General features: G+C 36.5%; 1 protein-coding gene across 7 annotated transcripts in view; it reads left to right on the top strand.

The window, feature by feature from the left end:
* The window catches only part of VPS13B (vacuolar protein sorting 13 homolog B), a 418409-nt gene that overhangs the window by 231088 nt on the left and 173973 nt on the right, over positions 1-13348 (top strand). For all 7 annotated transcript variants that reach the window (XM_086881610.1, XM_086881633.1, XM_086881628.1 and 4 more), the window contains exons 26-29: positions 4742-4913; positions 5337-5451; positions 8043-8184; positions 9624-10032. In XM_086881610.1, coding sequence (XP_086737736.1) covers positions 4742-4913; positions 5337-5451; positions 8043-8184; positions 9624-10032 — 838 coding nt within the window. The remainder of the gene's footprint in view (positions 1-4741; positions 4914-5336; positions 5452-8042; positions 8185-9623; positions 10033-13348) is intronic.

Here is a 13348-nt window from a genome sequence, read left to right as displayed (position 1 = left end):
CCTTTGACTCTGCCTAATGGTTGTGGTTACAGTACCATGAACAGAAGGCTAAGAAGAAATGCAACCAGTTCCATTTTTTTGCCTCCCAAAGGACAGTCATACAACATGTTATTAACATGCCTTCAGAGGAGCATCTGCCACTGACAAAGGGAATGGGCCAATTCAGCTGTTTACAGGGTTTCATTACAAAAAAAAAGTATGTAGTATGTTGAAGTTAAAGCACTGAAGTAGGCAGAGGCAGCATCGTATCACCTCTGACAGGGCCAGGGTGTTGAGCAGCTGGGGGTGTCTTTGACAAGCCCTGCAGCTGCCATGGCTGCTATCAAGAGATCTTTGCTGACCGCCACAGCCAAACCCAGTTTTAGCTACACTGAGCTGCTGCCAGTCCAAGGGGGAGTATGGGCAAGTGACCTGGAGTACTGGTGGGAATGCAGTAGCCCAAGTACAGAACTGTAGGGTGAGATGAAGCTCAAGTGAGTTAAGGCCCTTGGTAGGATTTTCAGGCTCTGTGGTAGAAGGAATTCCAAACCCTGGAAATTATGCATCCAGTTTCCAATGATACATCTGGGTTGGTATCTGTAACTCTAGGGTAAATGCAATTCTTCTGTAATCTCACAAATACTGTTTAAGTAACCTTGTGCCAAAATTATCAACTGAATGATTCTCTGATAGGCGTTGTACATAATTTAATATCTTCAGAAAAATAATCCTGAAGAAGTGTGGGAAAATTACAGCGTGACTTTTCTTCAGAGTAAAGTTATCTTTGTACTCAAACCACTAAATAAAAATAGCTCTGTGAAAAAAAAGCTCTAAAAAATGCATGAAACAGCTGAAAACATTAAATTACAGAAAGAAAAGAACCCAGTTATAAAATTCAGAAATTACCATGGTGGCAATACATATTTGCTGTCAAGTGTACCCCTTTAAGTTTAATCAGCTATTGTTTTCTTTTTTTTTTAACTATCAGAAATGTAGAGACCTGCCAAAATTTTAGTACAAACTTGATTTTCATTCAAAATACATTTTGGAACATGTTGTGGAGGGGGGGTGGGGTCGTTGAATATGAGAAGGAGACCGTCTCTCATTCCCACCCATTCCGTCACAGTTTGTAAGTTACAGTTTGGCAAAATGAAGAGTGTTTATAGTACAAACAGAAGTTGAAAAATTCTTTAGATTAAAAAAGAAAATAAAAAAAATTTACTTTTTATAGAATGCAAGGAATAGAGAGCCACAAATGGGTCCACAGAACATCAGCATTGTCAAGAACATTGGCTTGAACTGTAAATAAACATGTACTGGCTTTTATTTCTTGGTACTTTGCAAAATCCGTCTGAAGATCTCGGCACAGGGAAATTCTCTTTGGCTGGCTCCTTCCTTCAGATCTGCCCTGCTGAAGGGATCTGCCCAAAGTACTGTTGACTCTATCATCTTTTTGGAGCATGTGAGGTTTGATGAGAAGGGTCATCTCAGACACAGTGAAACTCCAACACTGAAGCATCATTTTTTAGGGCAATCATTCAAAAGCAAATTACAAAAGTGTGGAAAGTTATTGAAAGGCAGAGTGTCAAAGGAGCTGTATGGATGCTATACAGAAGAAACAAATAGAAAGGAATTTATTGTCAGAAATTGAAAGAATCAGAGCTAATGCCATTCTCATGGCATGAAATCTCAAGTCATGAAATAGGTTGAGACTTCTCTGATGTCCTCAGAGAAGGAGGACTATGCAAATAAAGACTCTTTAAAATGGGAGATAGGATTCTCAAATCATTGTGGTTTTGGAAGGATCCATTTTTCACTCCTACCTTTCATTGCTTTTCAGGTGAGCAGGGTAGTTGAAAGGAGGCAGGCTAGTGTTTGCAGAGGGTTGACAGGAATAGTTGAGGACAGCAAAATGGCTGGGTTATGTCACTGTCTTATTACTGGAGCCTGCCATTTCAGGAGAAGCAATAAGCTCTAACACTGGTTAGCACTGGAGAAGTGACTGCTCTGCCTACATCCTTTCTGATGCTGAGGACCTTGCAGGCCTGACACTCTCCAAGGTTGCTTTCCCCATACCTTTTCATTCCAAGGACAAGTGCCGGCATCCTTGAAGAAAACTGAATTTTGTTTACAGTGTTGAAAAGAGATTTACTCTCATGTCACTGTCAGTGCTGCCTCATAGGATATTTAAGTGACACTGGAGAGAGTAGAGCTCTTTGTGGAGACAGTAAGAAATATCTTGGGAGGACATGGTTATCAAATAATGTTAAGAGATGGGAATCTGGACAAAAAAAGCAAGAGGCAGGAAGGATTTTGCTCAAGAAGCAAACAGGAAATACAAGTCGCAGTTTGTGAGAAAGGAGTTAACCTCTGCCCTGAACATGTAATTTAGCAGGTTCTACCACACTTTTTTTGAACTCTGATTTGGGAGTTAGATACATCATAGTGAAGTGAGCTATTTGAGGTTTCTCCAATGAGATGTCCTGCTGTGGTAGGCATTAATTATTATTAGATACATAGCAGGAGACAGGCCCTGCTGTATTTAATAATTAAATTTGCAGATAGAGTAAGAATAAAACAGAAGAGGACAAGTAAACAAAACACTAAAAGCAAGAGGGTCGTGCTAAATCTGTGACTTGGAGAGAGATTTCAGGTGGGATTGTGTAAGGAAGTTAGCTCACTTAGAACGTGATACGGAGCAAATGCTTTTTGGACCTCTGGAATCTAACAGTTTTTCAAAAGATGGTCACCTATGGCTCTCCAGTTAATCTGTTCAGAGCTGTGAGCAATAATGCCTTATATAAGAAATATAAAAAGAAATAGAAATATACTTGTTTTCTTTCATGCATTTTGATTAACACAAAGGCATTGTCACTATAGACGATTGAAGGTGAACTTGATCGTAACTTTCATTGCAACACTTCATATTAGATCTGTTGAGCTGGTCCAGGAATTGTAGTCTCATGTTTAGGTGTTATTTTCTAGAAACATACATTGGTTAGTTGCACAAGCTTTCCCTTCCTCATACGAATGAGTATCTGGAATACTAAGTTCTCTGAGTCAGCTATTGACAACGTAGATGGTTTCTTCTCAATTGTGGTGTCACTGAGCTTTTCAGGGGCAAAGGTTACTACATGCAGATAAAGTACCTTTGCTATTTCTCTCTGTGTTCTCTTACAGTTTAGAAAACCTATAATTAAATTGTAGGCCTGAGTTGAATGAAAATGTGATTTGTCAACATAAATGCTTCCATATGAGCTATGTCATTAGGTTTGGGCTAGGTCCTACCCATCCAGAAAATAGATTGGTAACAGAACTTCCATACTTGCATATTCCAGCCTTGGACTGCGGAATGAGGCAAGTACTGTCAGATTTTAATTTTGCTTCTGAAAACAAGCTTTCCTGGACATCTGAAGTTGAAATGAGTGCATTCTGAATCTTGTCTGACAAGTTAAAATGGTTTCAATGGTTGTACAGCTTACTGTGTAGATCTGCCTTCTGGGGTGTCTTGCATAGAAATAATCTTGGCTTTTAATTAGATAAATCTCAAACATGTTGTTCATCATAATTTACAATGCCTGATCCCACAAACCTTCAATGAAAGATAAGACTTCGGGTGTTTATTGGTCTGTTAATCTTAGAAACAACTTGGTTTTAGTGGATCAAAGTGACTAAACCTTTTTCCTTTCTTTGTGCTTGAATGAAGAAAACTTGGAACACATGGTGGAGTTACAAGCAGAGATGCTCCTGAATATTCAGTAGCTTCTGGATGACATTAGTGACTTATGTGTCCCTTGCATTCAATTTAATAGGCTGTAAACACTGGGGGCTGATGAGCAGTTACATGTTTGCATCTTTCTTTCCCTATCTGCAAGATCCAGCAAAAGAGCAGGATGAGGTCCTTTGGCTGGTAAATACTCAGAACTGCATTGCTGTAATAAGCCCACATAACAGAATTTCCAGTATAGCTTTCATTTGTCATCATCTTCCCCTAAAAACATTAATCTTTGTGTTGTCTTTGTTGAGGCCTTAAAATTTTAGGGAAGGAACAGAGATTGTTGATGGCACACAAGCTTCTACAAGCTCATTTGTCAACATTTCATTTAAGAATATTACAAGTGACAATCTTTTTTTAAACAACAGAAGTATTTAGAAAGTGGCAAATAAAATATTTCCAGTTCTTACAAAAAGCTAATATTTTCTGAAATCTTTTTTCCAATAAATCACAGGGAAGCACATACAAGTGGGAAAGAAATAACCCAATTGCAGAGTGTACATAGTGTAGGTGTTATAGCCTTACTGGGTGGCTCTCCATTTGGTACTTCCAGGTTCCCTTCCTTTGCCTTTCAGACATGTGCAAACCTCCATATCCCTTTTTCTATTGCATCTCCAAACATTCCTATTAGCCTTTATTTTAAATGGATGATAGTGTTTCCATGGTGTAGAGTTAATAGGGAATAAGGCAAGTGTGCTATGCCAAGGAAACCTGTCATAAACCCTTAGAGTTTTACCATTTAGTCCTCACCAAAGTCTGTTATCTCTATCAAAGAAAATGGAAAAATATTTTGTTTATCCTTTCCTGGTGTTATAAACGGCTTAATTCAAATATAATATTTGGGAATCTGTATTTCTGTACTGTAGTTTGTGCATCCATATCAGTTGAGATAGGAAAAAAAACCAGAAGTGGTGAATAATTATTTTGTTGTTGTTTTTTTTTTGGTGAATACTTATTTTTTCCTCAGCTATTGGTTTTGTTTCATAGGGTGATTCTCTTCAGGGTGGCGATGATTCTCCATTCTCAGACTCCATTACGTTGGAACAAACAACAAGTAATATTGGAGTCTCAAGTGGACGTGTCAGCCTATGGATGCAGTGGATGTTGCCAAAAATTACTGTAAAATTGTTTGCTCCTGATCCTAGAAATAACGGCACAGGTATTCTGCATTTTTTCTGCCTAACATACTGTTCTAAAATCCAATCAACACAGCCTATTTTACAGGACACTATTAGCTATTCAGAGCCTGTATCAACATTACTGAACACTATAACACAGAAGTAATGGGTTGGAGCTGTATTTTAAATAACAAAATTGGCAATTTTTTCTTTTTTTTATTTTTTTCCCTAGGAATTATGCTATAAATACCTAAACTAGAAACCCCATATATGTGTTTCACAATGCATTTGTATAGAGGTTTGGATTTTAGCGTGACACTTGAAAAGAGCTTTATGAGAAAACTCTGAGTAGAAGTAGCATCATCCTATTTATGAAGTGTGGTGTCTCAGATATATTTCTTGCTTAAAATCCCTCAAGTTTCAGATTATTAACTAATAATTTTTATTTTCTTTGACTATTGCAGAAGTCTGCATTGTTAGTGAATTAGAGGATCTCAGTGCCTCAGTGGATATGCAGGACGTCTATACCAAAATCAAATGTAAAATAGAAAGCTTCAATATTGACCATTACAGAAACAGGTAATTCCTGTGAGTTGTGATGCTTTAATTTCAGGCTGAAAGATAAAGGCAGGTGGTGTTTTGGGTTTTTTTCTTCTTAATTCTTAATTTAAGGTAGATATTCAATTTCATTTAAATTATTTTAACCTTTTAAGTAATAAAAATCATGATTCTGTTTCCTCAGAATTAGATCTAATTCCAAAGAAGCATATAGAAATCATTGCAAATTTTAGACAGTGTTTTTTTTACACTTACTGCTCTCTTGATCCATTAGACCAAAATAATTCAATTTAGCTTAACTTTAGAATGGGAAATTCCTGAAATATTGGTTCATGATGTGTCATGATGTACCATTATTTAATGATTTATGCTATGTTACTCTTACACATTAAAGAGAAACAACTCAGTTTTTCAGAAACATCTGTTGCTGTGCCAAAGCAGGAGTTAAATTTGTAATGAAGAGAGCTAAGCTGGTGATCTCTGTTGTGTCAGATGGCACAGTGCTGTGCAGACACCTGAGTAAAACCTCAGTAATTAATCTCAAGCAGTACATCACCAATACCATGTGCATTCAGGGCTGGTAGCTAGGCTTAGTCTGCCTTGCCACATCACAAGTCCTGCTGTCTGTGTATGCTACACCAACATGACTGTGTCACTTAACACCCAGGCACACGTCTCTGTAGACAGACTGCATGTGCCATCTTCTAGTTTGTATTGGCCATTAACTCACCAGCCTTGACAGAGAGAGAACCTTCTAGTCTTTGATCAGAGAGGGTAACATTTGCCATAACAGATCAACAAATTCCATTATGAATGAAGGGATTAAGAGAAAATAGAACAGTTTGTTACTCCTTGAGAGGAAAAACATAGTTAAAAGCTTCCTATTGGAAATAACTAAAATATTTAGGAGCAAAAATCATTTTGACTTGGGAACCAATGTCTGCAAGGTCTTATTGAATGCTTATTGTTCCCTATGTACAATAGGAAGGCGATTTTGTATCAATTTAGCAAGGTTACCATCATTTCTTTATGATTTTATTCCTGATGAGCTGTCTTAAAAATCTTTCCATGTCTTTTTGCCCAAGTTACAAATGCAGTTATTGTTTGTATATATAATATTTGCTAATTAAATTTTATAGTTGTTTTTTTTTTTTAAATGTTTTAAAATCCTGTCACAATGCAGGAGTGTGGAGTATGTCCTGGGCACAGCATCACCAGCCAGACAAGGGAGGGGATTGTCCTGCTCTGCTCTGTACTGGGGCAGCCTCACCTTGAATGTTGTGTGCAGTTTTGGGCACTACAGTATAAGAAAGTTAAACTACCAGAGAGCATCCAAAGGAGGGCAACAAAGAAGGTGAAGGGCCTTGAAGGGAAGCCATGTGAGCAGGGTCTGAGGTTACTTGGTCTTAGTAGAGGACCCTGAGAGACCTCATTACTGTCTACAGCTTCCTCATGAGGGGAAGAGGAGGGGCAGACACTGATCCCATCTCACTGGTGACCAGTGACAGGACCCAAGGGAATGGCCTGAAGTTGTATCAGGGAAGGTTTAGGTTGGATATCAGAAAAAGCTTCTTCACCCTGAGGCTGGTTGGGCGCTGGAACAGCTGTCCAGGGAAGTGTTCACAGCATCAGCCTGATGGGGTTGAAGAAGCATTTGGACAATCCTCTTGGGCACATGGTGTGACTCTTGGGGATGATGCTAAGCAGGGCTGGGAGTTGGACTTGATGATCCTTGTGAGTCTCTTCCAACCCAAGATATTCTATGATTCTGTGAAATCCCAGTAGCCAGCTCCTCTTAACAAACTTTGGGGAAAACAAACAAAGTTTAAAAACCCCAACAAATTCAAAACTTACTCCACTTGCCAAATTGTCACTGTTCTCATTTACAGTTTCTAATCTATTTGGAGTACCTTTCCTGTGTGTAAATCTCTGTGAACTAAAACCAAAAGCAGAGAATAGACAAGGTGAACTTTCTGTCTTCCAGGCCAGGGGGAGATTGGCAGTCAGGACATTTTGAAGGAATTTTTCTACAATGCAGAGAAAAACTTTTGGTGAGATTTCTGTAGTAAACTAAGGTGCTTTCCTGAATGACTATTCTTAAGCAAATTACTTTACTTTGTTCTCCTGTATGTTAAAAAGAATGATTACAAGAACTGTAGTATAAGGCACATTTTAACACTTAAAAAATACTTTTTTCTAAATAGTACTGATTTTGTAACATATGAGTACAGCTTTACATTCACAGCATATTTGTTCTTGTAATCTTTCTCCTCCTTGTTATATTAAAGCGGTCTGCTGAAAATCCAGGGTAAGTCTCTTTTCTACATGCAGGATTTTACTTTTATTCTCACGTGTCTTGACCGCTTGCTGTAGGTTGTCCTTTCACATAAAATTTTGCAGTTACCTTTTTTAATCTCCCTTTTCATTTGATCTGATTGAATTTCAGCCTTTTTAGGAAAAGATTTATCTTGAAGTTAGGGCATAGGTTTATCTTGAAGTTACAGCGAAACATGCAAGCTAAATGTAAACAATTTTTTTTTTTTGCTTATAGCAACTATTTTTGTTTCTTTTTTGTTTCTTCCTGTCTTCCATGCCTCATTCATTACCTCAAGCCTTGGGGAAGATTCTTGGTCTCTGGGGGAATATGGAGGTGTGTTCCTTTCCTGTACTGACAAGCTGAACAGACGTACCTTGTTGGTTCGACCTATCAGCAAGCAGGATCCTTTCAGCAACTTCTCTGGCTTCTTTCCCTCTGTAAGAATCTTTTTTTAAAATTTTGAATACAGAACTTTCACTAATAAATGCCAGCAAAAAAAGAAGAAAACCCCTTAAATTAATATCTTGTCATCTAATTTATATTTTTTTTCTGTACAGAATATATTTCTTGCTTATATTAATTATGTAATTTGTGTTATTTCCGCTTTATCCTTTAGTAATAGTTGCCATTTTTTCGTAGATAAGGGAACAAGGGGTGATGGTTCACAACCCTGTACATAACAACACACCACTGAAGTCAGTGGGATTCGTTTTTATTAGAAGTGAGCACACACAGTATGTTTGAAAGCCAAATATATAAAAGCCAGTGGAAAATGCTGCATTTTTTAGTGTAATTCTGATATCTACTTAGGGATTTAAGTACTTGGTATTACTGCAGTATATCATTATGCAGCCTTATAAAATTGTTTCTTTAATTATGATAATGCAACAATTAATAATTCCATATTTGAGTCTTTCTTTTAAAGGCTTGGAAGATTCCTTGCTGATTCAGAATATCTCAGTGTGAGATATTTTAGCCATTTTCTTCTTCTCTCTTTATCCCTGAAGAACTTTGTGTTATGACATTGGCCTCTTTATCTATGGGTCTATGGAATTATTTTATGTTAGTGAAAGTTCTGGATGGTCTGATTTATTTTCATCATGAAATCTGATTTGAAATACTTTCTCTTATTCTGTTTGTTTCAGTTTTTATAGTAAATTAATGACTAAAAAACTTTTGAAGGTAATATGGAAACTGTCCTATACATCTTGTGGGAGCTAAGCATTAAATTGTCACCTTTAGCAAGACAAATCTGTCTTAAGTAAAGGGATCTGCTTTTTTTAAAGTACAGTGCAATGTATAATGAAATTACGTGCTTTAGCATGTGGCACAGCTATTTTCATTAAATACTCAGAGATGATGAAGCAAGACCAGTTCAATACTTATTTATGTGTCTTTGGGTGGTTTATACACCCTGTAGGGATGTGGTGAAGCTATCTTAGCACCCGAGTGGTATTTTAACAGCTGTTGTGTCTGCACCTACAGAAGGAACAATGCAAGGAGAGTGGGATCTACAAATGTTTTAAATGAAGGAGGAATCAAAATATATAACTATATTAAAAGATATCAGAAAGATTTGGTAAATTTAGTTGCTTAAATAAATGTTTTGGTTTTTTTACTGATTAGATGTGAGTTTCATGAAACATAAGTAATTAGAAAGGAAAAACATGTTCAGAAATTCATAGTTTTGGATGACCCAATGCAGAGAAATGTGGACAAGCTGTGCATACAAAAAATGAAAGGTGTTTTGGTTTTTTTTTGCTGTAGAAAGCTACTAAAAAATATAGAATCCTAAATAACCAGAAATATGGTAAAAAAATGAATGTTACGTGTAGATTTTTGCAGCAGTTGATTTATTTATTTTTCCTTGAAACAGACAACTGCAAAACTTTTAGATGGTTCACACCAGCAACATGGATTTCTTTCTCTCACTTATACCAAAGCTGTGACAAAAAATGTCCGGCACAAACTGATATCAAGAAACGAACGAAGAACATTCCATAAGCTGTCAGAAGGTCACACTGATGGTTCTCCTCATTTTCTCCATGAGATCCTTCTCTCTGCTCAGGCCTTTGATGTGGTTCTCTGTTTTCCTTTGCTAAATGCAATTGCAAGCATTTTTCAAGCCAGGTTGCCAAGAAGTCAAAAGGAGAAAAGGAAGTCACCAGGCCAGCCAATGAGGACTCATGCTCTGACCTCCCGCAACTTGCCTCTGATTTATATCAACACAGGAGTAATAAGAGTCTTCTTTCCTAAAAACGAGGAAGATCATCATATTGCAGAAGGTACAGTGTTTTTTATTAGAGATTTTTTTGCTATTCAGTATTATAGACAAATACTTCTAGTTACATCACTGACGATTGCTTCAGTTTTAACAGAGTTAGAACTATCGTCTAATATTCATGCTACTTCTCTGCACATTTGCTCAAAATTTCCTTTAGCTATTTATTTGATCCATACTTTGGTACCTATGGAGTCTGCATTTAAAATGTGATTATAAAGACTGGTCAAAAATTGTGGAAAGAGAACTTAACCCAGTTCTGCAGTGGTGATGCTGTGTCAGCTTTCATTACACTGGTATCAGTGCAGTGTTCCATAGACACTGTTCTAGCAGTGGAGTGTAATCAGGGAACCTTAGCTCTTGTGGACATAGACACCTGGAAAAAAGCAAAGTATATAGTTTAGTTTGGAAAATATTATTAAAATGTACCTTGTGGATGATGCCCAACAGATGATGCAGTTTAGCATTCTAGTTGAAGCTATTCCAGCTCTCTTGTGCAAGGGGCTTTCAGGTATTTACAGGGTTTTGGTAGTGTAAGATGTTCATAAATAGCTATTTGATCGATGGATAATACTTCTTCTCTAAGATCTTGTTTTCCCCTTGTAGGTAAATATACATTTCCATCCCTATTACAATCTTCATATATAAATAGAGATGCTGATGTTAAAATTAGACCATGTAACAGCTAATAGTACATTCACTTCTCACAATTCTTCTTGAGATTATAAGAAAGTAGTGTTTTACTAGTATCATGATACATTTACACAAGTTCTGTAGGTATGGAGCACTTTTTTTACCATTAAGTACAACACATACTATAATCCTAAGAGTATAGTCTTTAGATTTTTCTCATAACCTAATAACAAGAAATGCACACAGTGAGAATTTACATAGATCATTTTTTTGCCAGCATCCTCTACAATTTTCCAACTGGGATTGCTGAAAACACAGGAAGATAAAATTAGACTAGCTGTCTTGGCAAGAAAGAATTATGATTCTAGTTGGAAGGGAGTTCTAGGGCATGCTGTCAAGGAAATCTTTTGTAAAACTATGTTTTTGTAGCTCTGTAGCTGTATAGTTCATTAAAAAGAAATTATAAAACCAGATCTTTTTACTGTTTCTTGCGTAAGAATGCCTGCAAGGAACAGAATTGCCATGGTTAAGCAGTCAATGTAGGAAGAAAAACTGTGTACTTTTAAAGCAAAATGCTAAAGATTATCCTAATTAATAAGAAAGCCAGCTACACTCTTCCATTGGAAAATTCTGAAATAGCATCACTATGAAAATTGGTACTGTTCTTTCATTTTTTCTTTCACCCCAGATTTTCCCAAAGTCTCATTTGTTTATGAACGTGAAATAAATTGCTTCTCTTCTCCTGCTTATTGTCTTCAAGAACAATAGGAATTAGAAACAATAATGAGCAAGAGTTGAATAAGACCCACATCTCTGTTCTGTTAGGTCAGAAGAGTGTTATGTCTTCTGGAGCTATGCCTCCATAAGATCCTCATTTATCATTTATTGACTAGGAGAGATTTTCAGTCCAATAAATTGTGTGTTTCAATTTGTGATCCCTGCAGTAAAAGCTGAAAAATTATTTTAGTTTCTCTTCTAGTCAGTTGTCTGCTTTTCATACCCTGTGCATACTGATAGCTACAAAAACAATCCTTCCCCCCAACTCTGAGTAATTGTGACTTTACATGTATAGTTAAAAAAAAAAAACCAGAAAACAAATCTGTTGTTAACTTCCAACTTCCACAATGAACTGTGGTAGACAAACACTGAAATAATCAAAATCATGTTTCTTCTTCTGAGGAATTTGCATACATGCATGCATGACTACACCCACACAATTTTATAGTATTTTAGTTGCATGGCTTTTGCAGCAGCACCAATTAACATTTATTTTTGTGGTACATTTGAGGGCAGCATTCTATCCTTGGCAATAAGCAATGCTGCTTTCTCTGAGTTTGACTTGTTAATACATCAGATGGTGTTTCAAGCTCTGGCTAACAGTCCACACTTACTCAGGGATGAAGTAAAGGTAACTAAATATATGAAAACAATGGATAACAAGTAGGAACAAGAACTACTGCATAGCAGAAGACTGTAAGTAAAAATTGTAAATAGCAAAAAACTGATAAGAAGTTGTAAAGACAGAAAAAAATCACATCTGGCTGTTTGAGGACAACAGCAACTCTTTTTTGTACATACTAGGAGAAAAATATCAGGAATCACTGTAAAGGACGTGATAAATTTGTTGATAGTGAAAAAGAAAAGGCAGCACATTGAATAAATGTATATCTTGCATTTGTAGAAGTGATATATTCTTGTCACATGAGCATGACTCTCTACTTTGAAGTCTGTCATGACATATGGTCTGTAACATCCTCCTCACTTAAGATTAAAGTTTCAAATCAGTCAGGCTAAGCAAGTTGTGCTCAGGGATCTTGGTCTTCTGAGGCTAATTTTTAACACACCTTGCAAGAACAGGTTTTAGACAGCTGAAGGTTTATCTAGTAATATGAAAAGTGTAATGTTCAAATAAAATTAAGACAGGTAGTTTTATTGTTCTCCCTTGGAGAACATAAGGGAAAAAATATTACAGGATTCAGTTAATAAAAAATTGCATATTTGTTACATGATAATAAATACGGTTTTATGGAAAATTAGACTTTTAAAAACCATCTGATTTCCATTCTTCAGTGTGGTTCCAATTCTTAGTTGATAAAATGTTTGCGAAGATATGATAAACTTAGACTTTTCTATGGAGTTTGACATTTTGTCTCATGGTGTTTAATTTAAATACATCCCCATACTGTCTCTGTGGAAATGTTAAATAAATTAAAAATGGCTAACCAGAAATTTAAAAAAAATCCCACAAAATATCATCAATTGGGAATAGTAAATGAAACTGGTGTTTAATAACCTGAAAATAAATCTAAAACCATTGCTGCTATCATCAGCAAATGTTGCAAAAAATTTCCTGGGGCCATCCATCTGTGTTACCGTGCTTATGTCTACTGCTTGTAGAAAATACAGAAAATATTCCAAAGCTAAAGTTATAAATCAAGGAAACAGTTTACACAAACTGGGTCTTCAGGACTGGAGATACTGTCCTGGGAAACAGCTTCAGGATCACAGAGGACTGAGGGAAAAGAAATAAGGGAGGTAGCTGTACTTCAGCATATGGCAATGCTGGAATATCATGTACAATTTGCTTTCTGTTGTAAAACTGGGTATTGATAAAAGTAGAGAGGGTGCTGAAAAGTATCAAAAACGTTAAGTGCTAGACAAGGAGGCTTTTAAGAAGGATTAAAAGA

Source organism: Cyanistes caeruleus, chromosome 1 (assembly GCF_971803275.1).
Source record: "Cyanistes caeruleus chromosome 1, bCyaCae1.hap1.1, whole genome shotgun sequence".
NCBI lineage: Eukaryota > Metazoa > Chordata > Aves > Passeriformes > Paridae > Cyanistes > Cyanistes caeruleus.
This window is presented reverse-complemented; position numbering and strand designations above follow the sequence as displayed.